The following is a 24,863-nucleotide window of genomic DNA, read 5'->3' on the forward strand; positions in this document are numbered from 1 at the left end:
AGCTATGTTGATATAATGAAGCAAGCACTTACACTAGAAAAAGCCACAATGCAATTTTAACCCGAGGTACCGATGACTCGTTTTCACGATAAGAGTTCCAAGCAGCTTATGTTTGAAAATAACTAATTTACACCGCTACTGTACTTCAAGCACAGCAGTTCAAAAAGCAGGTCAAAAATAGAAATTCATTAAAAAAAGTAAATGAAATTCTGAGGATGCCATCATTGGCTCCTGAAAGAATAAAACAATGTGGCATCAGATCCTGCAAGGAAAACAATGTTTAAATTCACATTGGAACAGCAGAAGAATCCTCTGTAACGTACTCGATGGCCCCCTTGGCCAGGAGGGCCGTGACTTCCTGACGGGGAAGAGCCAAGTGATCCCCCGACATGCGGTGGTACCGAGGTGGGATGGCTGGAGGGGAGGACAGAAAGGGGAGCGAGTAACCTTGGCAGATTATCTGCAGCACCCACTTGTCTGACGTAATCTCGTGCCAGTGGTGGAGGTGGAGGTAAACCCTGCCAGCCACTGGCGTGGGGTGCCCGTTGAAGCTCGGATTAGGAAGGTTTCGAGGCGGAAGCAGCGGGGGTGGAAATGGTCCGAAAACGGGGGCATGGCCGGGATAAACGGCACCCAGTGCGGCACCTGTGGCGGCGCTGGGGCCGGAGCCAAGGGCAGGGCCGGAGCCAGCGGCATTGCACCGTGTGGCGCCGGGGTCGGAGCCGTGGACGCTGGATCCAGTGGCTCCGGGACTGGTGCAGGAGGCGGTGCTGCCGGGTCAACAGGATCTGGACACGGTACCGTGGGGCCCGCCGGTGCGCCGGCGGGAGCCCGAGGCCTAAACAGGCAGTCCAAGGCAGCAAGAATCTCTTGCCGCTGTTCGTTAATCGCCGACGGACCCGGGTATAGCGTGTAGGCCGCGGGACTCCCAGGCTCCCGAGGAGCCGCAGGGGCAGAGCCCCTGTCCCCCACGTCCACCTCCGGGGAGCGACGGGGGGACGTTGGAGAGCGAACACGCTTCTTCGACTTCTTCTTATGGCGTCGCTTACCAGAATCTGAAGGTGAAGACTTCGAGTCCGAGGAGCGACGGCTGCGGTCCCGCGAACGGCCGCTAGACCCGGAGCGGCGGTGAGAGGAGTGCCGGACCTCCAGCAACTTCCGGTGCCGCTCCCGCAATGCCTTCAGGGCCATGGCACGGCAGTCCCGACAATCCTAGGAGTTGTGGTCGTTCTCCAGGCAGTAGAGGCAGACATCATGGGGGTCCGCCACCGACATATTACGGTGGCACGACCCGCAGGACTTAAAGCCGGGCATCCCTACGTGCACCAGGAGACAAGAGAAGGAGACAAAAAAGTCTCAAAAAATGGTCAAAAAATTACCGAGGTACATGCTCAATCTGGATCTGCACTTTCGGCGCGGAAAAAGAAAGAACCGACGTCAGCGTGCATGGGTGGCGTCTAAGTAGCCTCCGTGACGTCATCCCAGCGCGAACGACGCCAGTGACGGGCACGGAGCTGCACGGTGCCACCTACTGGCGCGCAGGGGTACTACTAAGCAGAAAACATTACGGATCCAGACTGACGCATGTGGAATATTCTAAGGTAAGGAATCTATCACTAACGTGTCTCTTTCAGATATGTCAATTACTCAGCACATAAGGCATGTCCAATGACCATCTGAAACAAAGAACTAAACTTAGGTCTTCTAACAATCTGAACAAAAGTAATTAGATTTGGCTGGACAGCTCACAACTACACGGCAACCTGTCTAATATGGGAGGATGCTGTGCTATGCACCTGATATAGATGTGGGTAAGCAAAAGATGCAATGCTGGTTATAAGAGCTGTGGAGTTTGTTGTTCTTTTCAAAAACACTGAATAGGTCTGCATCTTGTTTTCTATACCTAGAGTACAGTTTTCAACGGAATCCATTAGAGGCCCAATTAGAATTAAATCAGTCATTAGAGAAGGCAACCTAAATTGGTCTTCCATGCCACCATTTGTTGCCCTGGAAATGACAGCCCTACATAATTTAGAAAAACAGCCACGCTCAGTAAAAATATGCCATGAAACCAATAGCAGAATGTCCTTATGATTGCAGAACCAGAACATGATTGCTTCATAGGAGACCGATCTACAACTTTGTGTGCTAGAATCAAGGTCATTTATGTACCACCATAGCTATCAAGGGCAGAGTAGGAAGAACAAAGGGAAGGTCCCGCTCTGATCATTCTGCTGGCCGAACCCAATTCTGAGGCAGGAAGCGCCAGCAATACATCCATGTAGGCCCAGCAATGATTGCACAAGTCTTCCGCTAACAAGGAACCAACTACCAAGGCAAAATACATTCTTCAAAAAAGAAAAGCACTTCAAGGCAATGACCGCCATCAAACAGGCTTTCAGCACTAAAGGAATTCCTGTCAAAGTAAAACCTCCCAGGGCTTCTTTGACAAGTGAGCGGGAAAGGGTCAAGGCGAAGTCCTTGATAAAGGCAAAAATATCAGGTGAAGCTACAAAGAAAATGACCTACTAAAACACACTTTATAAGAAACGGATGAAGAGCAGAGCCCTTTTTTTGTGCGAACATTCACTTAAAGAGAATAAAAAATGAACTGGCAATGTACGGTTACAGCAGACTGTACTGAAGATAATGGCAGCATGAAATTACCATTTTCCGTTCATTAAGAAGGGCTTTTTATACTTGCTTTTTACTTCTGCTAGTTTTCAAACTAAAGACATATTGCCTCTCGATCGGCGTAATTTCTTTATTTATTTGTAAAACTTCATTTGGAAAGGGACATTTGGGATCTCACAGAAGGGTGTAGGTGTTTTGATCCAGAAATAACAATATTAATCCATCCGTACACCGTCTTGTAACTAGTAGATGAGTGGGGTCCGGCCTCCCCTGGGGGCTTTCGCCATGGGCTTTCAATGTTCTTGCCTTGCTGGGGTTTGTTGTGGTTTTTTGTGTTTACCTAAAATTAAAAAAAAAAAAAAAAAAAAAAAACAATATTAATCCCTTAAGTAGAAAACAGTCTCTTACAAGTATCTAATCTTCCGTCCATAAGAAATCGCAGAAGCTAGCCAATCAACAAATGCTTGGTGCCCAACGGGTAAATCTTTCGACCTATTCTTTTTATGATCCTTCTGTAACCACTGGGACACCTGCTGTGTTGAATACAACCCTACTCCACAGTTTGTCAGTTTTTTTCCCGTAATCGCATTTACAAAATGCCACAATTCAACAGCATGAGTTTGACGAGCACGGGCACTTTGAAGTTTCATTGTTTTTATTAAATCTTCAGCACAAGGTTTTCGTAACACCTTAACAACGCAAGAGTATGATGAGGACGGGCACTATGGAGTTACAGTGTTTTTATTAAACCTTCAACATAAGGTTTTCGTAACACCCTAACAACGCTATAAAGATCACGCAAGTCATCAAATTGCACTTCTGTATGAGCTTTTCAGAACACGGGCACGAGTGAATTTTTATAGCTTTCGGCATGATGGCACTCTGTTTTTCCCGGTTAACACTCACGTTTTAGCAAAAGACTTTGTTTAACTGCGGATACAAAGAATCATTTGTGTCATGGACAGGTTTATTAATTACAGGAACCAAATTTATGTACCAATTTGGACTAAGCTCTAGTTTCTTCTATGTTTTCAGGAGAAAGCCCATGATGAAGGGTAATGCCCGAAATGCATTGGGCGTATTTACGTTTTGAATATATGAGTTTGATCATTCAGAATGGATGTTACTAAATGGAAGAATTTTTTTTTAGAAAAAAACAAAACAAAACAAATAAAAAAGAATTCGAGAACAAAACGTCGTAATGTTTGAATAACTATTTAAAAAGGACAATTGAGATAGTGGGGCCTGCCTGGGTAGGGGTGGTCGCCTGTAAGACAGCTGAGCGTACACAGACTGTGCTGTGGACAGATTCCTACCCGCACCTCTGGCAGGCTCCAGCCGCTCTCTGGCCAGGCTGCGCTCCCTCCATCCCTCCCTGTGCGGCCCCCAAGGGCGGGAGATGTGTTTCTCTCCTAGGGCCGAAGGAGCAGCATGTACCCTACTGGCGACAGCAGCAGGGACACAAGTGACTCGCCGCAGCAGCAGCAGCCGCCGCCGCCGCCGCCGCCGCCGCCTCGCTCCCCATCCCCGGCACCGTTGGCCCAGGCTGCTCTCAGCCCGTTTGCAGCTCGCGCGGTGCCCTGCTCCTCCCACCTCATCCTGTGCACCAGGGAGGCCCTTCTCTGCCTGTCCCTGCTACCCCTGGGAGGTGGTCCGGCTGCCGGTGAGCTGAGCTTGGCAATGCCGTTGCTCTGGCTTAGCCTGTACCTGGCCTGGGCCTTGGTCACCTTCCTGCTCGGGAGCCTGTGGACACTGCTAAGCCGGGGACGCCCCATCCGGACACCAAACTTTCAGTCTGCCAAGAAGCAGACCATGCCGGGATAGCGCTCGCCTCTCTGCGGTCCGCAAAGCTTGCAGTGGTATACAAGACTAACTACGTGCCACTAGTGGGAAGCCTCCAGAGTTTTTCCCCAGATTACTTAAGAGTGGTGGACAGCAGGACACTAGTTGATCGAGCCACCTGTGCACAAACTCGTATGAGCCAAGTCATTCAAGAAGAGTGGTAATTTCTCACACTTTGGATAAAACTCTCAAGGAAGTGTTCAACTACTGCTACAGAGATTACATCCTCTCCTGTTATGGACAGCTCAGCAGAGATGAAGGACGGCTATATCATCTGCTTGCTGATGATTTCTGGGAGATGGCCAGACAGCTGCAACAGAGGCTGATTCACATTGACGTTGTCAAAGTCGTCTGCAATGATGCGGTGAAAGCTTTACTGACACATTTCTGTGACCTCAGAACAGAGCAGCCAATGTCAGACTAGAAGAACTGCCAAGACCGTTTCCACTTCATCCAGGTTTAAAAACGCAGATGAGGATATCCAGTTTCTGCAGACCTGCTCCCACGTTTTGGTGCTCTGTCTACTGCCTTCAAGGGATGCACAGTCCCGCAGCCTGCGCATAGTGCTGTCATAAATTCTTGCAACAAAAGTGCGGAAGCCAATCAAATGCTGCTCGCCCAGTTGGAGTACAGAGAATAGGTGAATGAGCATCACAAGAAGGCCTACACATACGAGTCTTCGTATGAGGAGTTTATCAAGCTCATTAAGAGCAGCTCTGACATTGAATTCCTCAAACAGCTCAGGTATCAGATTGGTGCGGAGATAATACAAGCAACTACAATTGGTACCTTTCCCCAGATGAAGAAAGCTGACCTCCTGAGGGCAAGAAACATGAAAAGGTATATTAACCAGCTTACGGTGGCAAAAAAGCAGTGTGAGAAAAGGAGAAGACTTCTAGGGGGTCCTACTTATGACCAACAGGAAGAGGGTAATGCAGACAAGAGTGATTGTTCCCAAAACCAAAAGATTCTGCAGTTTGAAGATATCGTGACCAATCCATCATTCAGGGAACACTTTCAAACTTACATTGAAAGGATGGATAAGAGGGCTTTAATTTGCTTTTGGGAGGCTGTGGATTATCTGCAGACTGCTAACAAGAATGAAATACCTCAACTAGTTGGAGAAATCTACCATAACTACTTTGTGGAACGTCGAGAAATTCCGTGGAAAAATCTCTCTACAAAGAAATTCAGCAAAGTCTTGTCGGCAATAAAGTCATAGATGTATTCAATAAAATTCAGAGTGATGTTTACAAAACTCTTAAGGATCGCTACTACCCATCCTTTATTGTCAGTGATCAGTATGAGACTGATCAAGCAGGAGGAAGACCGAAGCACTTCAACGTCGATGTTTGATGACGTTGATGAGAGAGATGAAGTGATCCAGATAAGTGAAAGAAGAGAAGAAATTCTGGATGAAGTCAGTGGTGGGATCAACGAACAGGCCAGTGATGCTGCAAACAAGCTGAACCAACTGAATGACAAACTTGATTATTAAAGAAAAGCCCTCAGCTCAGTTGTCAATGCCCCGAAACCTGATAAAAAGATGGTTTTCCCGTTGGAGGAAGAAATATTGTCATTGGAGCAAGAACAAAGTGACCTTAAGTTGCATATTTCAAGAACAGATTGGTGGTGTGAAAATCTTGGTTCTTGGAGAGCTCTCATTAATAAATTTGAGATTGTGGAAGAGAATAGTGAGCAAATGCCACAATATTTGGAGGTGGTGAGCTCACAGGAGAGTTTGGAGGTTGAGAGGAAGAGCTGGACGTTACTCGGAAACTCAGTGAATTTCAGAATTTGCACAGAAAACTCAATGAGTGCTTTTCATCCTTAAAGAAAGTTCAATTGCCTTCTCTCAGTAAACTGCCCTTTAAATCTATAGATCACAAATTCATGGAGAAGTCGAAGAATCAGTTAAATACCTTTTTACAGAAATTGCTTTCTGACGAGAGACTCTGTCAGAGTGAAGTGCTTTATGCTTTTTTGAGTCCATCCCCAGAATATCTAAAGGTCATTCATGTGCAGAGAAAGAAGTCTTCTTTCTTGATCACGTCGCTTTTGGAAAAGCATCCCGGTGACTTCTTCTCACATCAGGAAGAAGATACCGAAGAAGATCTTGACCTCTCAGACTTTGGGGACGATGTGGACGGAAAACGAGATGCTCTTGCTGAACCATGTTTCATGCTGATTGGAGAAATTTTTGAACTGCATGGAATGTTTAAATGGGTCCGGAAAACTCTTATTGCATTGGTGCAAATCACCTTTGGAAGAACTATCAACAAACAAATACGCAATACCGTTCATTGGATCTTCAGTGAGCAGATAGATGGCTGTTTACTACATTAATGTGTTTCGTGACGTTTTCTGGCCTAATGGCAAATTAGCACCCTCAAAAGCATCCAGAACAGAAATGCAGTATCAAGATACAAAACAAAGCACAACAAAAATGACTTGAAAACATTCCAGATGTTCTGCAGAATCTTGTTGGACAACAGAATGCCCGGTATGGTATAATCAAAATCTTTAATGCATTGCAAGAAAATAGAGCCAATAAGCATCTTCTTTATGTGCTGATGGAACTTGTGCGGATAGAACTGTGCCCAGAGCTTCGCGGCCACTTAGAGCAGTTTAAGGCTGCCCAGGTTTTAGAACACACAACATGACACACTCCCTTTATGTCTATGTGTACAACTAGACATGGAACCTTATTTCCTCTTTTACATAGAGGGCTGATTGAAGACTTCTGATTTGTAATTTTTTGGTACATTTTCCTTCGTTTTATGTGAAGTATTCAAACTTGAAAAGACTCGCTGTCATACCTGCATGTAGAGATGAAGAAACTATTTTTAAATGTTATTTGAACACACTTTTTTTGTTCATAACGTTGGTTGAAATTCAGATGTTAATATGAGTTGTCAAGAGTGTAGAAAATATTTTAAACGTCTATGAAATCCGAGGTTTTTGTTGCAGATCGATAAAACATATGAATGTTGTACAGTTATTTTCCTCACAGAGGACCCCAAATATTCCTTTATCCGTTTCTGTGTATTATTGAAGGACAATGTTGTGCAATACTTAATGTCATTTTCTTGTGAGACATTTCACTGGATTTACTGGTGATTGGTTTTATTTTGACCAGAGATCTCCCCATAGTCTGAAGAGCATTTGTAAGCAATAAATAACAAACACAAATGGATTGCATTACTTGATAATGAGGGTATATTTCTTATCTTTCTTGGTGCCTCTGTGACACCTCCATTATTGATGCATATTAAACCGATTTACTCTCTGTACACGATAGTGTGTGTGTGTAGCTCACACATATATGGGTACACGCCCATTAAAAAGAATCAGTTATTGTAAATAGCAGCCCATGGATGAATTTGAATCGCAGAGTTCTGAATTGCACTCTTCTCAGGGCATAGCACACCACTTTGTATAACAGCCTTTCTTGTGAATGACTCCTGCTCCACCCTGAATTTTATATTAAAGAGTCAAACAAACAAAAAAACAACAGAAAAAAGGACAATTGAGTGCAAATTGGAGTCTCCCCCCATATATTGGGGACAGCGCATCAAGTGAATTACCCATGCTCCGACTCAGGAGGATTCACCAACCGGCACCATTAAAAAGACAGAAATTCATCACTCAATTTACTAGTGATTGCGTGTGTCCTTTCCATTTGCATCTTTTGGGGAGAAATAAATAGTTTCTTTACGTTTCAGAACTTTTGTGGTTCAAACCTTTAGGATGTGCAGTTTCAATGACTTTCTTTCTCTTCTTCCTGCCTTATATCAGCTTCTTCGTAATTCTGCTGCTAATTCTACAGCTTGTTTGATTTCTGGGAGAAGTATTTTTGGTCACATTATTCAATTTTCTTTTTGGGTACCTTGTCATTTTTCATTTCAAATCTGGTGCATCACTTTTAAAGTACTGGCGAGCAGTGGGACTACTAAGAATCTGGTCAACTAGCTAAATGTCTATGAGGAGTCCAAAGACGCTAATAATCTAGATACTACATATAGGCCAATCCTTTTTCATGTGCAAACCTACGCCATTGAAACCCTACACCTTAAAGAAATTGGCTAGCCCCATTTCTGTTGTTGTTTCATAAATAGCTGAAAACATGCTTTAAACCAGCATATCCTATTCACAATGTGTTATTTCTTTCCTCTAAAGTCTAGCATTTTTATGGTCATTCTTATAGAGCTAGTTTTAATTCTCTTTTAGGAAATGTTGCCTTTGCTGTTTTTTTCTTTACTACTAAAAACGTTTCTCCTGTTGTATTGCTTGAGTATAGCACTCCTGCGCCTCTGGGGTTAGAGGTTTGTGCTTTTTAAGGTATTAAAAATAAAATAAGCGGGGGAGGAGCCTAGCGCGCAACCAAGATGGCCGCGTAGGTGCGAGGCTCCCGAGGACCTCCGCGACCTCCTGAATTAATCCTGGCGATATCCTGTCCTTGTTGAGGGGACTGTGTTTGGGAACCCGAGCGGAGGCGCCACCCGTTTTTTGGGCTCGAATCGGACCCCGAACACCGGTGGGAGCGTCGATCGAAGGTTGCGGCCTTCTCCTCGCCGGCCCCCCGGATTGGAGTGGTGGGGCGATCCGGGGACAAAGTGAACAACAGCGGCGAGCGGGGCTGGGCGACTCGCGTACCCCGCACTTTCACTTTCGCTTTTGCGCCCTCCTTGCTTCAAGCGGGGTCGGGCTGCGGAGCGGGGTGCGGTGGTGTGGTCTTGTCCAAGTGCCCGGCTGACCCGCCGGCTGTGGGTCGCCCTGCGGATCGGTGGTCGCCCCCGCCCCCCCCCGGAGCCCGTGAATTGGTATAGCGGCCTGTTTGGAGATCTTGGCACGACGGTGGAAGGGCCAGCATGTCCACCAAACAAGATGGCGACCGGGCGAAGATGAAGACAACCCGCCGTGGCACGGCGCACCAGGCCAATAGTATGGATCGCTATACGCTCCAAAAGGGTTCTCCGGAGACATCGCGGTCACCCCCGGTGGGCCCGACGGAGGCATCTGCCCATCCAGTGGATCTGACCCTCCGGGACGTCATGGGCGCCATCGCAGAGATGAAGGTCTCAGTGGACCAGCGTTTCGATACCTTGGCGCAAAAAATTGACTCGGTCCTGGTGGATGTGGGCCTTGTGAGGGCAGACTTGTCAAAAACAAACGACCGAGTCGACTCCCTGGCCCACACCACAACGAGCCTCACGACGGACGTGGTGGCCCTCCAGAAGGAGGTGCGCCGGCTTGGCCAGGTGAGCGCCCTGATGGACCGGCGACTGGAGGATTCCGAGGGTCGGGCCCGGAGGAATAATGTCCGTATTATTGGTGTGCCGGAGGGCCGAGAGGCGGAGGCGGCGGATCTCTTCGTGGAAGAATTGATCCTGACCCATCTCCAGCCCCGGGGGCTGAGTAAGCTTTTTGCGGTGGAGCGTGCCCACCGGGTCCCCGGGGGCCGCCCTAAGACCGGTGCCCCGCCGCGGCCTCTTATTGCCCGGATTTTTAATTTTCGGGACAGAGATGCCATCCTCCAGACCTCCAGGCAACAGGGACCAGTCAGGCTGGACAACATGGATGTACACTTCTACCCAGACTTTACTCCGGCGGTCCAGAAGCAGCGACAGAGCTTTCTTGGTATTAAACGTCGCCTAAGGGACCTAAACCTCAAGTACTCAATGCTCTTTCCGGCTAAGCTGAGGGTGGAGGTGGATGGCCGTACGCACTTCTTCGACCGGCCCGAGGCGGCTGGGGACTGGTTAGACACTTTGCCTGGAGATCGGGGCGGGGGGGGCGCGGCTGGCGGGGAGGGCCCGCCGGATCAGAATTGAGGGGTGACTGTATAGGCCTTGCTCGGGATGTTATTCCTTTACCACATATTGCTTTCGTATGTTCCCCTCCCATGGAGGTCGGGTGGGGTCCGCTGGGGGCTTCCCTCCTCCTCTGGGGGACTAGTTAGTACTTAGCTATGGGGCGACAGGCACACTGCACTTTGGGGGGGCTGTCTGGGCTCATGCAGGGGTGCAGGGAGGGGGGAGTTCTGTTGGGACCGGGGGGTGGGGGGGGTGTGTTGTTTGTTAGCACCGCAGGGCAAACCCGCAACTGTCTTGTTGTTCTTAAGATGCTCGGTGGGGGACGACCGATTGTTTCGACGTATGATGGGGGGTAGGGATTTGACTGTGTTGTCATGGAATGTTAACGGCCTGGGGGATAGGATTAAGCGTGGTGTGGTCCTGCAGTATTTAAAACGCATTTCACCGGATGTTGTCTTCCTGCAGGAGACGCACCTTATAGGTAACACCTTTCATGCAATGAATCGGCGGGGTTATCGTTTGGCGGCCCACTCCGGCTTCACTTCGGGCTCGCGGGGGGTGGGTATTATGGTCAAGATCTCGCTCCCGTTTGAGATTGACGAGGTGCGCCATGATGAGAGGGGACGCTACACTGTTCTGGTGGGACGCATGGAGGGTAGAGTGTTTATCTTCATATCAGTCTATGTCCCGCCTGGGTTACAAGCCACTACATTTGCGGATCTAGGGCGCCTCCTTCTGGACCTTCCGAGTGGCCTGTTGGTGGTTGGAGGGGACTTTAATGCGGTTGCCTCTGGGTCTATGGATCGCCATCCCCCTAGGGACCTCCCCCGGGCGCAGGCGTGGCTGCCCGGCCTTTTAGACACGCTGGGCCTGGTAGATTGCTGGCGCTTGAAGCATCCTGTATTGCAACAGTACACTTTCCACTCGGGGGCCCATGGTAGCCTCTCGCGGCTTGATTACATCCTTGTCCCGGCGGCCCATGCAGGGAGGGTGGGGGAGGTGCGCCATTTGGCACGGGGTATCTCAGACCACTCCCCATTGTTGTTGCATTTCGATGTCTTCCCGAGGGGGGATGGCAGGGTGGCCCCGATTAATGCATGGTATTTGCGCGACCCCACCATTCGTGCCGACCTGATCAAATCCTTGCAGCGCTATTTCGATTAGAATGTGGGGTCGGTCCCGTCTGCCATCTCCCTGTGGGAGGCTTTCAAGGTGGTTCTTAGAGGGGAGGCCCTCTCCTTTATTTCCAATGCCCGGCGGCGCGAGCGGGAGGAGGTGACCCGGGTTGAGGCCGAGATTGCAGAACTGGAGGGTGACCTGGGGAGCGGGGTAACAGACGCCAAGTTGCATGTGTTGCATTTAAAGCAGGCGGCCTATCGGGCCCTCGTCACAGAGGCGGCCAGGGGCCTCAGTAGAGAGCAGCAGGGGCGATTGTATGATGTGGGTGACAAGGCTGGCAAATTGATTGCGTGGTTGGATAAGAGGGAGAGAGCGAGCCGCGTGGTGCCTTTGATTGAGAGCGTGGATGGCGTGTGTGTCACCGAGCCGGAAGCCATTGTCTCCTGCTTCGCGGATTACTTCCGCGAAGTTTACTCCCCGGTTTCTCCCTGCTCGGAGGAAGATTCCCATGCCTTGCTTCGGGACATCGCACTGCCCTCCCTTACGGTGGAGGATAGGGACTCGCTGGACGCCCCTCCCACCTCGGACGAAATTGCCTCGGCTATTCGCTCGGTTGCATCCGGCAAGGCCATGGGCCCCAATGGTATTCCCATTGAGCTATACAAGCTACGCCCGGATGTGCTGGCGCCCCACCTGCGCGCGATGTTCCTTGCGGCCCACTCGCAGGGCTCCCTCCCGCTGGACCAGCGTCTGGCTACAATTGTGGTGATCCACAAGGAGGGGAAGCCCCGTGAACGAGTCACATCCTATAGGCCGATTTCGCTTTTGAACGCGGAGCCCAAAATCCTTGCCAAGGTGTTGGCCAACCGGTTGGTTGGAGTGGTGGGCGATTTGGTCCACCAAGACCAATCGGGCTTTATACCACACCGCAACACGGCGCTCAATCTGCGGCGCTTACACGGGGTGCTCGCGCGTGTCCCATTTTTGCGGGAGCCGGCCATCTTGGCGTCCTTGGACGCCACCATGGCGTTTGATACGCTTGAATGGCCATATATTTGGGCGATGCTGGCGAAGTTTGGGTTCGGCCCGGGTTTCGTCAGCTGGGTTAAATTGCTATATTCGGGCCCGTTGGCGCAGGTGGTGGTGAATGGGCGAGTATCGGCCCCATTCGCGCTGGGGCGGGGCACGCGACAGGGTTGTCCCCTGTCGCCTCTTCTGTTCGCCCTGGCCCTGGAGCCCCTGGCGGAGTGGCTGCGGTGGCACCCTTCTATCCGTGGCCTCCGCTGGACCCCCGAGCATGAGGACCGCGTGTCCCTCTATGCTGACGATATCCTTTTGTATCTCGCCTCCCCGCGCAAATCATTGATCGTCCTGGTTGATGTTTTGCGCTCCTTCGGTCGTAACTCAGGCCTGGTCATCAACTGGGCGAAATCCTGTGTCTATGTGCTTTCCGGGGAGGCTCCGGTCCTGCCACGGGACTGTCCGATCCAGATTGCCTCCCAGGGTTTCCGGTACCTGGGTATATATATTACTCTTGACCCGGAGGCCCGCTATGAGCGGAACTTGCTGCCCCCCCTCCAGCGTTTGAGGGAAGACGTGGTGCGCTGGCGGCGTCTGCCGCTCTCGCCGCTCGGCCGAGCGGCCTTATTTAAAATGATGTCCCTGCCGCGCTTCCTCTACGCCCTCCAGAATACCATGGACTTGGTCCCGGCACGTTACTTTCATGAGGTGGAGGGCCTCCAGCGGCGCCTGTTCTGGGACGGGAGGCCGCGTATTGCTCTGGCTAAACTGACGCTCCCGTGGTACGATGGAGGGGTCGCCCTTCCGGACATTAAACGGTATTACTGGGCCTCCCAACTAGCTGCAATTAATCATGGCCTTTACGGGCCCGCCCTGAATCCGGCATTTGAGATGGACAAGATGCTCCTACCCGGTGGCGATTACAATCGCGCGCTCTACTCTGGCGCGCCCGACTCCCGTCTGACGGGACCGACGCGTGTCATGGTGCGTGTCTGGCACGCGGCTAATGCAGCTATGGGGTGGAAGGACCGTTTGACCCGGGCGTCTCCGCTGTATGCATCTGAGAGGTTGGGCTCCCTGTGGACGTCGAAGGGCTTCGAGAAGTGGGACACGATCGGAATCAGCACGGTGGGAGATCTCTGGACGAGGGGGGGATTCAAAACTTTTGAGACGCTGCAGGCGGAGTTTCAGCTGCAGGGCAGTGAGTACTTTCGGTACCTACAGGTCCGCCATGCGCTGGGCTCCGTCTTCCCGGATGTTGCATCCATTCCGGAGTCTTCCCCCCTGGAGGACAGAGTGCTAGATGGCCATGTCCCGGACAGCACGATCTCCCTCATATACAAAAAATTGATTAACGATAGATCGTGCCTGCTGACTAGTCTCCGCGAGGCTTGGGTTGCCGACGGGCTGGAGCTGGACGACGAGGATTGGATTTCCGCGGTGGCCTCTCCGAAAGAGGTGGCCATCCCGGCTCGCCTTCGTTTCGTCCAGCTCAAGATCCTTCACCGGGTTTACGTGACGGGGCCAAGGCTTCTACGTATGGGTTTTGCCGGTGACGGAATGTGTAAGCGTGGCTGTGGCGCGTTGGCGACTTTCATGCATATACTGTGGGAGTGCCCGAAGGTGGAGCGATTCTGGCGTGGTGTGCATGGGGTTCTGCGAGTGGTTACGCGTGTCGCGCTACTGCCTGAAGCGAGGAGATGCTTGCTGAATGTCTGGGAACCTAATGACTATTCGGTACCGCAGACGCGGTGGGTGACTCTGGGATACATGATAGCTAAGCGTGATATTGCTCAATTGTGGGGATCCCAGAGGCCCCCTGCGGTGTCGGCCTGGAAAGAGCATATGGATTGGTGTATGTTTCGTGAAAAGGTGGTGTATGTGGCGAGGGGTAAGCCTGGGGCGTGGATGAAACTCTGGGGCCCCTGGAACGCCTACCGCGGGGGTATTTGTGAGCCGCCGCTGCTACCGGCTGCCTCGCCGGCTCCGTCTCCCTAGATGGCCCCCCTCCCTTGGCCGCGGGCGCGCGGTCCCCCAGTCCCTGATCTACTCCCGTCCCCCTCTTCAGAGTTTTGCTGCTGGTTTGGATCCCCCACTTGTGGAGCACGTGTTGTCACTTTGGATCGAGGGTTGCCTTGCGGTTGTGGTTTGTTTATGTTGTTTTGTTTTAAGAAAATGGAACCGTACTGTGGGCCTGGAGCCGTGAGGCCTGCACCATTGATTACTCCTGTTTTCCTACTTTGCACCGCTGTGAGACTTTTTGCTGTATGCATGTAATATGTTTTTGATGCTCTAGCGGCCGGCCGTGTGGTTGTAGGCCCATACCTGTAACTTTTCAAACTGCAATAAACGGTTTCAAAAAAAAATAAATAAAAAATAAATAAATAAAATAAGCCTTTATTCAGGGACCTATTCAGATCACAGGGTGGTCTTTGAAGGAGAGCCTGGAACACAACATTTTGTCCTGGAGCAAATAAAGAGGATTTATCATTCCTGGAAGGGGACTGGGAATGCAACTTTGCCTCACCTCAAGCACAATACCATCAATGCATTAATTCTTCTCAGAGTCTTCATGAAAATTGTATATGAACCTAGCAGAAAGCAACTGACCATTTAGCAAGAGAAAGTCTAAGCAAAATGGGACAGAGACCTGAAGACCTAGGCAGATAATTTATGTGAACCCTTGGTGTCTTCTTGGACCTCTTTGTCAATTATCATGCCATCGAAAGAGCAATGGCATAAGAAGATGACAGAGGGGTTCATAACCAGCAGGGACCTCAGTAAGTAGCACCATTCATCGAGCGACTGCATGGGCATTAATGCTGGAGAAACAGAATAAAAAAAGCAGGGCTTGGCTAGGGTGAAGAGGCATGTCAGGATGTGGAATAGAATCTAGAATTATTATCCTACCAAGCGGTATGAAGATAATGTTGAGCAAAGGGTCAACACCAGACTAATCGGTCAACAACAATTTAAGCACAAAACCTGTCACTTACACCCGCCAGTACCCAATAAAACACGGAGTTTAACTGACTTTTGTGAAGACAAGGGAAAAATTCTAGAGCAGGGGTTTCCAACCTTTAATGTGTTGAGATCAACTTCTAATCAGTGAAAATCACTGTGCCAGACCTCTCAAACGCAATAGCCACAAAAACTGCTCTCCCACCAAAACTGAACTTAACAATTAAAGGAAAGGAATATGCTACTTACCAGTATGCATCTGTTCTTGGCATGTAGAGCTGCAGATCTACACACTTGTGCATAGATGGCGATCTATGCGCAAGTGTGTAATCTGCAACTCATATGCCTCGAACGGAATATGCTACTTACCAGTATGCATCTGTTCTTGGCATGTAGAGCTGCAGATATACACACTTGTGCATAGATGGTGATCTATGCACAAGTGTGTAATCTGCAGCTCATATGCCTCAAACAAATACTTATTATGGAAATGTGAGGATTAGTGGAAAGATTTGCACAGATCATTTATTAGTACCAAAAAACAAACATGAAGCTAGCTTGTTAATTTAGCACTGAGAAGAATTACACAATGCATTTTTATGGACACTAGCAACCCACTCTTTTAAAGTCAGCCTCGCAAAACAGTAGGGTGCACACACAAAGCACACTTTGTGTCTAATTAGATACCAGTAAATTCACTGCAATCAGTTAACTATTCAACAATGAAAATTTCAAAAAGTCATAACATTAGCAGATATTCCTAGTGGTTTACCTCTCAGACTTCAGCAGGAGGTTAGCCGGAAGTTCCAGTAAGTGGTTATGTTGTAGGTCCAGGACCTCAATCTGGGTGCGCTCAAGGCGTTCTGGCAACCTTTGGAGCTGGTTGTGGCCTGCAAGCAGTTTCCGCAAACCACTACTGCAAAACAACCTTGAAAAAAAAGGGCAAAATATAAGCCAAAGTTACCAGGCATTGCAAATCTACAAGAGCCACCTATACTATATCTCAGCAATTTTATAGGAAAGATGGCAAACGTTTAAAATTACATTTACTAATCATTTCTGTTTAATTAGGCTGAAGCAAAAATACTAAAAATGATCACATTAAAGCACTAGTTTTCAGCTACTGGACCTAAAATCAACTCTAGGACAAGAGATTCTCCTGGATTACAACCCAAGTCACACTGTACAGCTCATATTGAAACCTAGGAAACATCCCAAGTATACTGTGCCCTAAACGTTGAAATGCTTCTTCACTATGCCCAAAGATGAGATGATACAATAAAATATCAATTACAGCTACAAAGCATTGTACTGGAATGATTTCACAGAGAAAAAAAACCCTCTTTCTTTTCTTTTTACTTACAGAAAGTAATATTGTGTGTGATTTTCAACTCCTGTACTTCATTTCTTATGTGCTAATTACATCATAAACCTGGGTATAAGGGCATTGAGAATAGTCAAGCATACGCTGAAAACTGTTTTTGGACAACAGTGGGAAATGCTAGGAGACAATACATTAATAAATTGCTACAACCCATTATATTTTGGAAAAATGGAATAGAATAAAAACTTCTGCTGCTTATTTTCCTCACAGTTAAGAAATGTAAAAAGGTACCCAATATAGTTGCACTTGCATTTCCTTATTTGCCAATTATACATGAAAGCTAGGAATTAAGGCAGACCCAGCTGAGAACAGTTAAGCTCACTCATTTAACTGTGCTCTTTGCATTTTAGGGCAACATTGGGAGGGCTCCACATACCACAGCTCTTACATAATGCTAATGAGTATTCATGACTACTATTGCTAGACATTTTTAAACGACCTGCCGAGATATCCTTAGCCATATATCAGTAATGGTTCTCCTCTCGGGATCTTGGATTGCCCTAGGGAAAAAACACTAGTATCCAGTCGAATCAAAGGAATGAAAGCTCTTCGGGCTAAGAAAGGTTAAAGACGTCTGTATTAGTACAATGTTGTGAAGTAACAGAAATAAACAGAATGGGACTATGCTGATGAGGAAAGGTTTTTAACGCTTATATGTGAAAAAATTAATTATAAATACTATAGTTATCCCCTCAATCCTGTACTTGATGAAAATTGAGTCAAAGGAAATTAAATGCTGGGCCTATCCTTGCATGAAGGCTTCTGACATCTACTTGTCTAAAATGATTCTCACTCAAAAAAGGGAACTCTCGAAGCCTCCATCCACCCTACTGAGAGGTTTAAAGTATATAAATAAAGGTAGATTACATGACTGAATGGCTTGGAGGAACCTTCAGAGCCCCTTCATCCTCCACCAAAGCTGTTCATTGGCTTTTTTTGTGGCTACTAAACCCATATCAGGTGTTGAGTTGAGGTAAACATGAGATATGAGACAGGAACTATCTACTTGAATCAGGCCTGCAAATGCTGGAAAGCAATATGTTCAACAGCTTCTTAAGGTCTTCTTTGCAAATCTTTATTGTATCTCAGTATCTTGTTCAGCCTTCTCTAACAAGTAGCTTATGAGCTACTGGTAGCTCTCCAGCTACCTGTAAGTAGCACTGCTGTGCATATCTCAGCCTACTAAATTAGAAGGTTTCGCTAGGTTGAATTAATATATGTATACCCAAATTGAAAATAGTGCATTGGAGATGAAATGTTTGTATTTTCAGAACTAATAAGCTGATGTTTTGGAGAAAAATGACAGACTTTAAATCACATATTTAAAGACTATATTTGAGGGAAAACCCGTGCAGCATCAGGTACACTTATGACTTGTGTTAATTTGGTACCAGGAGTATTAAAGCTATGGTTGATGTGCATTACCCATGTAAAGGCATCCCAAATTTATTTTACTGGTGGCAATCCTGTCTGTGGCACTTCGGAATCATAAGAGAAATGAACTGAGTTGTTAAAGTGTTAAAGAGAGACGTCCAATTTTGATGAGTCACCACTGTGGGGCACATTCATGGCTTTGTTTCTCAAAAATGGCTGGTGAGATGAAATGGGATTACCATTATTATTTCATAGATAAGTATCATTATGACTTATGACATCTTGCAAAACACGCGCTGTTGCTTTGCCCATGAAAAAGGAGCAAATATTAGTCCAACCAAGGGACAAATAAGGAATGGCAACTCCTATCTCTCAAGGAAAGAAATCAGCTAACAGGCCAAACAAAAGGCAATGCTAAAAAATGAAGGTGGTAATATCCAATGAAGTGTTTCAATGGTAGAAGCAAGAGAGGATCCATAATGATATGCATGCAACAGTGAAAACTAAATCAAGTAAAATGGTGCAGAGAGATGTCCAGCTTTCACAGCATAGTGACACGACTGAAATCAAAAGAAAAGGATGTCTCAAAAGACTGCACAAAAGAGTATTGAGCATTACCCCAACCGGAAAAATCTGTGAATGTGAATCTGCAGGATCGCACAATAAAAGCAGCTAAAGGACAACATCTCTATGAGTAAAATGTATTGTTTCAAAATCTAAATAATAATCTCAATTTGCAACTTCCAAGTATAAATAATTGTAGAACTGCCACCAAAAATGTGAAATACCATGCATGCTCACACGACAGTGAAATTCTCATGGTCGAACTTTTAGAAAACTACGTATTTGTAAAGGGTCTTTTGGTGTCCATTTGCAGTGGGTACGAACCACCATGCTCATATGCCAACCTCCCCTCCAAGCCATCTGCATCCAAACCAAAAACACTGCTTCAGTCCCAGCATGCAGTAGCGGACATAATCCACTCCAACGTTTAATAAAGAGGTAAGCAGTAAAGCCGCCTTCCAGTTTCACGGACAATCAAATGCCTATAATCTACTTTGAAAACTTAAAGAAGTTTGTAGAGCTGGGTAAACCCGAGCAAAAAATATACGAAAAAAGGATTTCTGTAGGTGGAATAAAACTGTCTAGGTATGCAAAACAAATATATTGCTTGAAGGAGAAAGAAAATTATTGAGTTTAAGGTTGCTCAAAATCCAGTTTAGTAGAGGAAACTTACCATCTATTTAATCAGACACATTTTTCTTCAGCTTCCACCAGATTAAGCTTCCTGTGGCTGGTCAAAGTAATCACCACATGCCTCTGCCTATGGTGAACTCTTTACTTACACAATAGGGTAGTAGGTGCTCAGTTTTAAACGTGAAAGGCCACACTACAAACCCTGAAACACAAAGAAAGGCTTGCGCTCCCAGGTGTTGAACATCAGAAGGTAGAGAATAACCAACCAAATTATTCGAAGGAAGCTTCTTCACCTTTGTCTGTTTGAGAAAGGGAGTGATATGTTGAAGGGGATTATTCATTTAAATACAGCGCGCTTCCCACTTTCTAGGTACTCCAGCACTCGTCTATCTACAGTGACAGCATGGTACTGCTGTAGTCAGATGATGCAAAAGTGGCTCCTTAATATGAGCAATGATCCTCATGACACCTTGGGAGTTCGGATTCTTTGGCACATTGTCCACTTTCTTTACAACTGAAAAAAAAAATCCAAGGTTGTTGTATTGTCTACTCCATTATGTAGGCATTGCACATTTGAGCACATTCAGGATTGGGACCTTAACTCTGGGTCCGAGCACAGACATTTTTAACCCTACATCCCATCTTAATTTAAAGCCCGTGGACCAGCCTTACAGCGGAGGTGCTGAGGGCACACAAATGATATCCAAAAAAAAAAGCCTGGAACGCAACACAGTAAAAGAAGGAGAAACATGCAATGTGCAATACTGTGGACAATAAAGGATCCGGAATTAGCAGAACAGCTCGCCCGCATGGCTGCTTTCTGATGCCACTTTGAACGAAGTTGTGGATTTCTAACAATCATGGGACCAGACTGTGCAACTTAGTTTGGGTCTACTGAAAACTCAATCAGGTGTTACATTTTCCATGAAACTGATTTAATGCACTTACATAGTGCACTACCTGCGTGATTCTCTTACTGGTGGCATGCCAAGGCTGGAAAAAGTGTGGCCCTACTAGGCACCTTAAGGTTGTGAGACAGACTAGAAGTACTACTTCCTTTTAGAGAACAGTTTAACGAAAAGCAATTTGTCAGCGATTTAAATCCCAGCCAACTAATCTTTAAGTGTCACATTCTTCACAAGGAGCCAGTGGGGGGATCTCTAGCCTTCAGAACTAATTTTAGGGTAAGCAGATAGCCTTCTGGAGGCGCTCGCACACCCAATCCAATAAAGAGATTCCCCTGACTGTTTCATCTGGGTCATTTTGGCAAAAGCCTTCCACTTAACGTGGCTGAATCACTTTCAGATAAACGTAATGCCAGCCAGCCACCATATTGATTTTTTGGGCATTTCTGAAAAACTTCCAAGCAGGTGCTCGATTCTGAAATACAGAGAGATCAATGATCTCACACATTAGCCCACGACATAAAAAATATGAGTTGGAAGGCAAAACTCTAACAGGGGCTTCCTACTCCGGGGCCCAGAGGCCCTGTGACAGATAGGTTGTTAGGTCACAGGCTTTTCTAAATTAGGCAGGGGAACTGTTGGTTTAGTGGGGCAGTGCCCTTCTCAAGTAATATAAATGAGGAGAGGTTTGCATGTTTGCTACATATGACAAATACAACAGGGAATATGACCTAGATCAAATTAGGAGGCTTTATAAACACTCTTAAGAATCAGTGAACGAGGTTACTCCATGAGGGAGTCCGCAGAAAAAAGGTGAGAAAAAGCACTTAATTTGACACACTGAGTTCTTTCAGCCCAAAAGAAAATCTATTGTTATTTTCTTAACACACACCCACCTTCAACCACCAGCCAGTAGGGGTGTGAAATAGAAGAGTATGGAAAAAGAAGTTAATCGGCACTCTAAACAAACAAGTTACTTTTGGTAACGGCTTATCTGGTAGAGACTACCTAGATGCAGATTAATTACCTTAGAATGTTCCCAAGTGTCAGGCCGGATCCAGATTATTTTTTCTTGAGCAGTACCCTTGCGCACTGGTATGTGGCGTTCTGCTCTGTATGGCGTCGTCCACGCTGGAAGTGACATGCACAATGCCTATATCGGTGCCAATACAGCGTGCGGACGTCGTTTTTTTTTTTGTGACTTTTCATGCCAGGACGAGATTAGGAACCCACTGAGGCATGATAAAGGGGGAAGGAGGAAACATATGTTGCAAACCTTTCAAGAACCTACGTACAAATTGGGATTTGAGGAGGGATGGCTGGTAAAGCAACGGCAAAAAGAGATCCTTTTAACATGCCCAGAGCAGAGCCCTGCTGGACAAGGGAATGAATGAACAGATGAACCTGAGAAAGGGGAGCAGAAAGGTGATCAATCTGCTTTTCTGCACACCGTGCCACAAACAACCAAACGGCAACCGTACACCATCTTGGTGCAGGGACGCCAGACTGCCAGATCATCATAGGCTTCGGGCAGAAGGTCAAAAGCTGTTGACTGCTGCCGCTCAATCTTCATGCAAGAAGGCTGAGGGTGGACAGGTTCGGTTGGAGAACCCTCACCTACTGCGACAGAAGATCCTCCCGAAGGGGCAACCTGATCAGACGACTGATGGCCATGCTCAACAGATCGGGACACCAAATTCTCCGAGCCCTGTCCGGAGCCACAAAGATGACTTCGTCCCGGTCGTTATCTATCTTTCTAAGAACTCTGGGCAGGAGTGGTATTGGCGGAAAGGCGTACAGGAGACCTGCGCTCCACTCAATACTAAAAGCATCTCCGATCTAGAGTCTCCTTGGAAATTCCCATGCGCTAAACTGTTGACATTGTGCACTCTTGGCTGCAGCACACAGATCTAACCACGGCTCTCCCCACTGCTCAAAGAGACCTTGCACCACCTCTGGATGGAGATGCCATTTGTGCCCCTGAATATCAGTTCCTCCACCCTGATATTCAGAGAGCCCGCAAGGTGTCGAAACACCAGTGATATGCTTTGGCATTCTAGTACCGTCCAGAGGCGCAGGGCTTCTTGACAAAGGGTCCAAAACCTGACCCTACCCTGTTTGTTGCAGTAGTACATGGTGGTGGCGGTGTTGTCCGTGAACACCTGTTCTATCCTTCCCATGATGAAGGGTAAAAACAATTTTAATGCCAGCAGAATTGCCTGGTGCTCCAGCAGGTTGACGTGGAGCCCGGATTCCATAGGAGACCAGAGGCCTCTGATAGCCTCCTCTCCCAGATGGCCGTCCCAACCCAGGAGTTACGAACCTGTCACCACTGTCAGACCTGGTTGGGGAAGGGAGAGGGGTCTGCCACTTATCCAATAACGGTTCATTAACCACCACTGCAGATCTTTTGCAGTTCCCTCTGAGATCTGTAACATTTTGGAGAGAGATCTCTGAAGCTGCGCCCACTGGAACTTGAGAGATCACCTCAGAGTGCCCATATACCAGCAGGCCTGTGTCACAAGCAAGGTGCAGGACGCCACGAAGCCCAACAGCTTCAGTCAGTCTCACCGAAATTCAGGATAGAGGCTGAAACATCGGCAACATAGCCTGAATAACCTGGCCTCGTAGTTGGGAAGGACAGGCTAGAAAATGCACCGTGTCCAGAACAGCTTTGATGAAGGGGAGAGTCTGAGAGGGAGTCAGGTGTGACTTCAGCTTGTTGATAGTGAGCCCCAGCAAACGCAAGAATTACGCTGCTGTCTGGAGATGGGAGACGTCAGCCTGGGGCGAGCCTGCCTCAACAGTCAGTCATCGAGATTGGGGAAGACTGACACCCCTGATCTCCTCACATGAGCTGCAACTACCACCATCACCTTGGTGAACACCTGAGGGGGGGCTATAAGGCCAAAGGGAGCACCAAAAACTGAAAGTGCTTGTGGCCCACTGTGAACTGCAGGTGACATCTGTGGGCAGGCAGGAGGGGAATGCGGAAATATAAGTACGGCAAATCCAATGCTACCATCCAGTCTCCTGGGTACACAAGGCCTGAGCAAACCAGAAGGGAGTGGGGTTCCAGAGCAGCTCTCCTTGGGTACCCCTAATGTGATATTGGATAGGCCGTAGGCACTGCGCCTCCGGGAGGGAGCTAATGTGGACCGGTGCTGTGGATAAGGATAATCCTGGTGCAGCCAACTCTGAGTGGCTGACTATATTTGGCGGCGTTTGTGGGGAGGGAGTTTGATGGGTATAAAAGCAGATACTATATTACACTGTTGACCTGACATCTCTGTGAGGTGATCGCCTTGACACTCTGAGTCACTGTGATGGTACGCCGCCCGGCCCCCGGGATGTGGGCTGAATGGCTGTGTGCAATGTTATACCGACAGATGAGCTTTGAGATGTCGTGCGTGTACAGGTTGACTTACTAGATGCCTTTTTTACAACTCTGCAATAAAAACATGTTTAAAAAAAAAAACAAGGCCTGAGCAAGTGTGAGCAATTTAAACTTCTTGTGGAAGAAATTGATAGCGTGGAGGCCTAGGATAGGACGAAGTCCACTGTCTTTCTTGTGTACCATAAAGTAGTGGAAACAGCAACCAAAACTTACTTCTGGCATATGGCCCTACCTCTGGCAGGCCAGCCCAAGAGATATGAGGATATTGTTTCCGGAGAAGCTTGCACGCCAGAGTAGCTGGGCGGATAGTGACACGATTGGAAGCGCCTTCCGTGGGTACGAAAGGCAGATTGAAGAGAAGACAGGGTAAGTCAAAAATATAAAACAGGGCAGTGGCGCAAAACTTTCCCTAGTCATGCAGAAGTTGCTTGTCCCAAAGGCATAAATGTGTTGGAAATCAGATTTATAGAAATAAACTGCCATGAAGCTCTGAAGATATTAAACTGTTCCACTATCAGTTTCTCGTGCAAGTCAACCACTACATACAAAGCATAATAAGACAAGGGATAGATAATATAGTCAGGTTAAGATAGTTTTTATTTTTTTCAACAAAATAACTTTAAGACCAAATGTAAGAGCTGGGTAAAATTAAACAATTGGATAGATAATGAAGGGTGCAGTAAAAGTGCAAATTGCGCAGAGGACTCCTGATGCAAGTAGATGGATACAGGGACCCATGTCGACTTAAGGATTCCTGGTACATAGCAAGAAAAGGGTTTCCATTTGTGTGGTAAGGAGAAAAAGGAACTCCAGACTCTAAACCTTCCTTATATTTAATTTTATAATCCAGAAATAAAACATTAAAACAACTGTAAATGTAATGAGATGCAGAAATGATGTAAAGACAATGGATGGGTCATCCATTCATTTAAGTCTGTTTGGATTCTTTACTAATGGATTCTATTCAAAAGTAGTTCATTGCTCTTCACTGGTGTCTTTTGCTTATTAGGAAAAAACTCTGTTAAATCATCTTCTTGGACAGATATTTTCATTTCTGCTCCATAGCTGGTTAGGTTAAAGGCTAAGCCTGGGAGAAAAGCAAGTGTGGTTTTGAACTTGGGGCAAGTAGTTCAACTTCCACATCAAGAAACTCAAATGATCATAAAATTAAGCCAAAAAAGCTGCACACCCACTTCTAGGACTAGGCGAATCTA

At 47.3% G+C, this 24,863-nt stretch overlaps 1 protein-coding gene and 1 pseudogene across 1 annotated transcript in view; one reads left to right on the forward strand and one right to left on the reverse strand.

Moving 5' to 3' along the window:
• Positions 1-24,863, reverse strand: part of PHLPP1 (PH domain and leucine rich repeat protein phosphatase 1) — a 520,000-nt gene that overhangs the window by 86,535 nt on the left and 408,602 nt on the right. Inside the window, exon 10 of the mRNA XM_085606901.1 lies at positions 16,165-16,320. Within this exon, the coding sequence (XP_085463027.1) occupies positions 16,165-16,320 (156 nt within the window). The remainder of the gene's footprint in view (positions 1-16,164; positions 16,321-24,863) is intronic.
• Positions 4,066-7,139, forward strand: LOC146822717 (sorting nexin-25-like; annotated as a pseudogene).

This window comes from Triturus cristatus, chromosome 5_2 (genome assembly GCF_964204655.1).
Source record: "Triturus cristatus chromosome 5_2, aTriCri1.1, whole genome shotgun sequence".
NCBI lineage: Eukaryota > Metazoa > Chordata > Amphibia > Caudata > Salamandridae > Triturus > Triturus cristatus.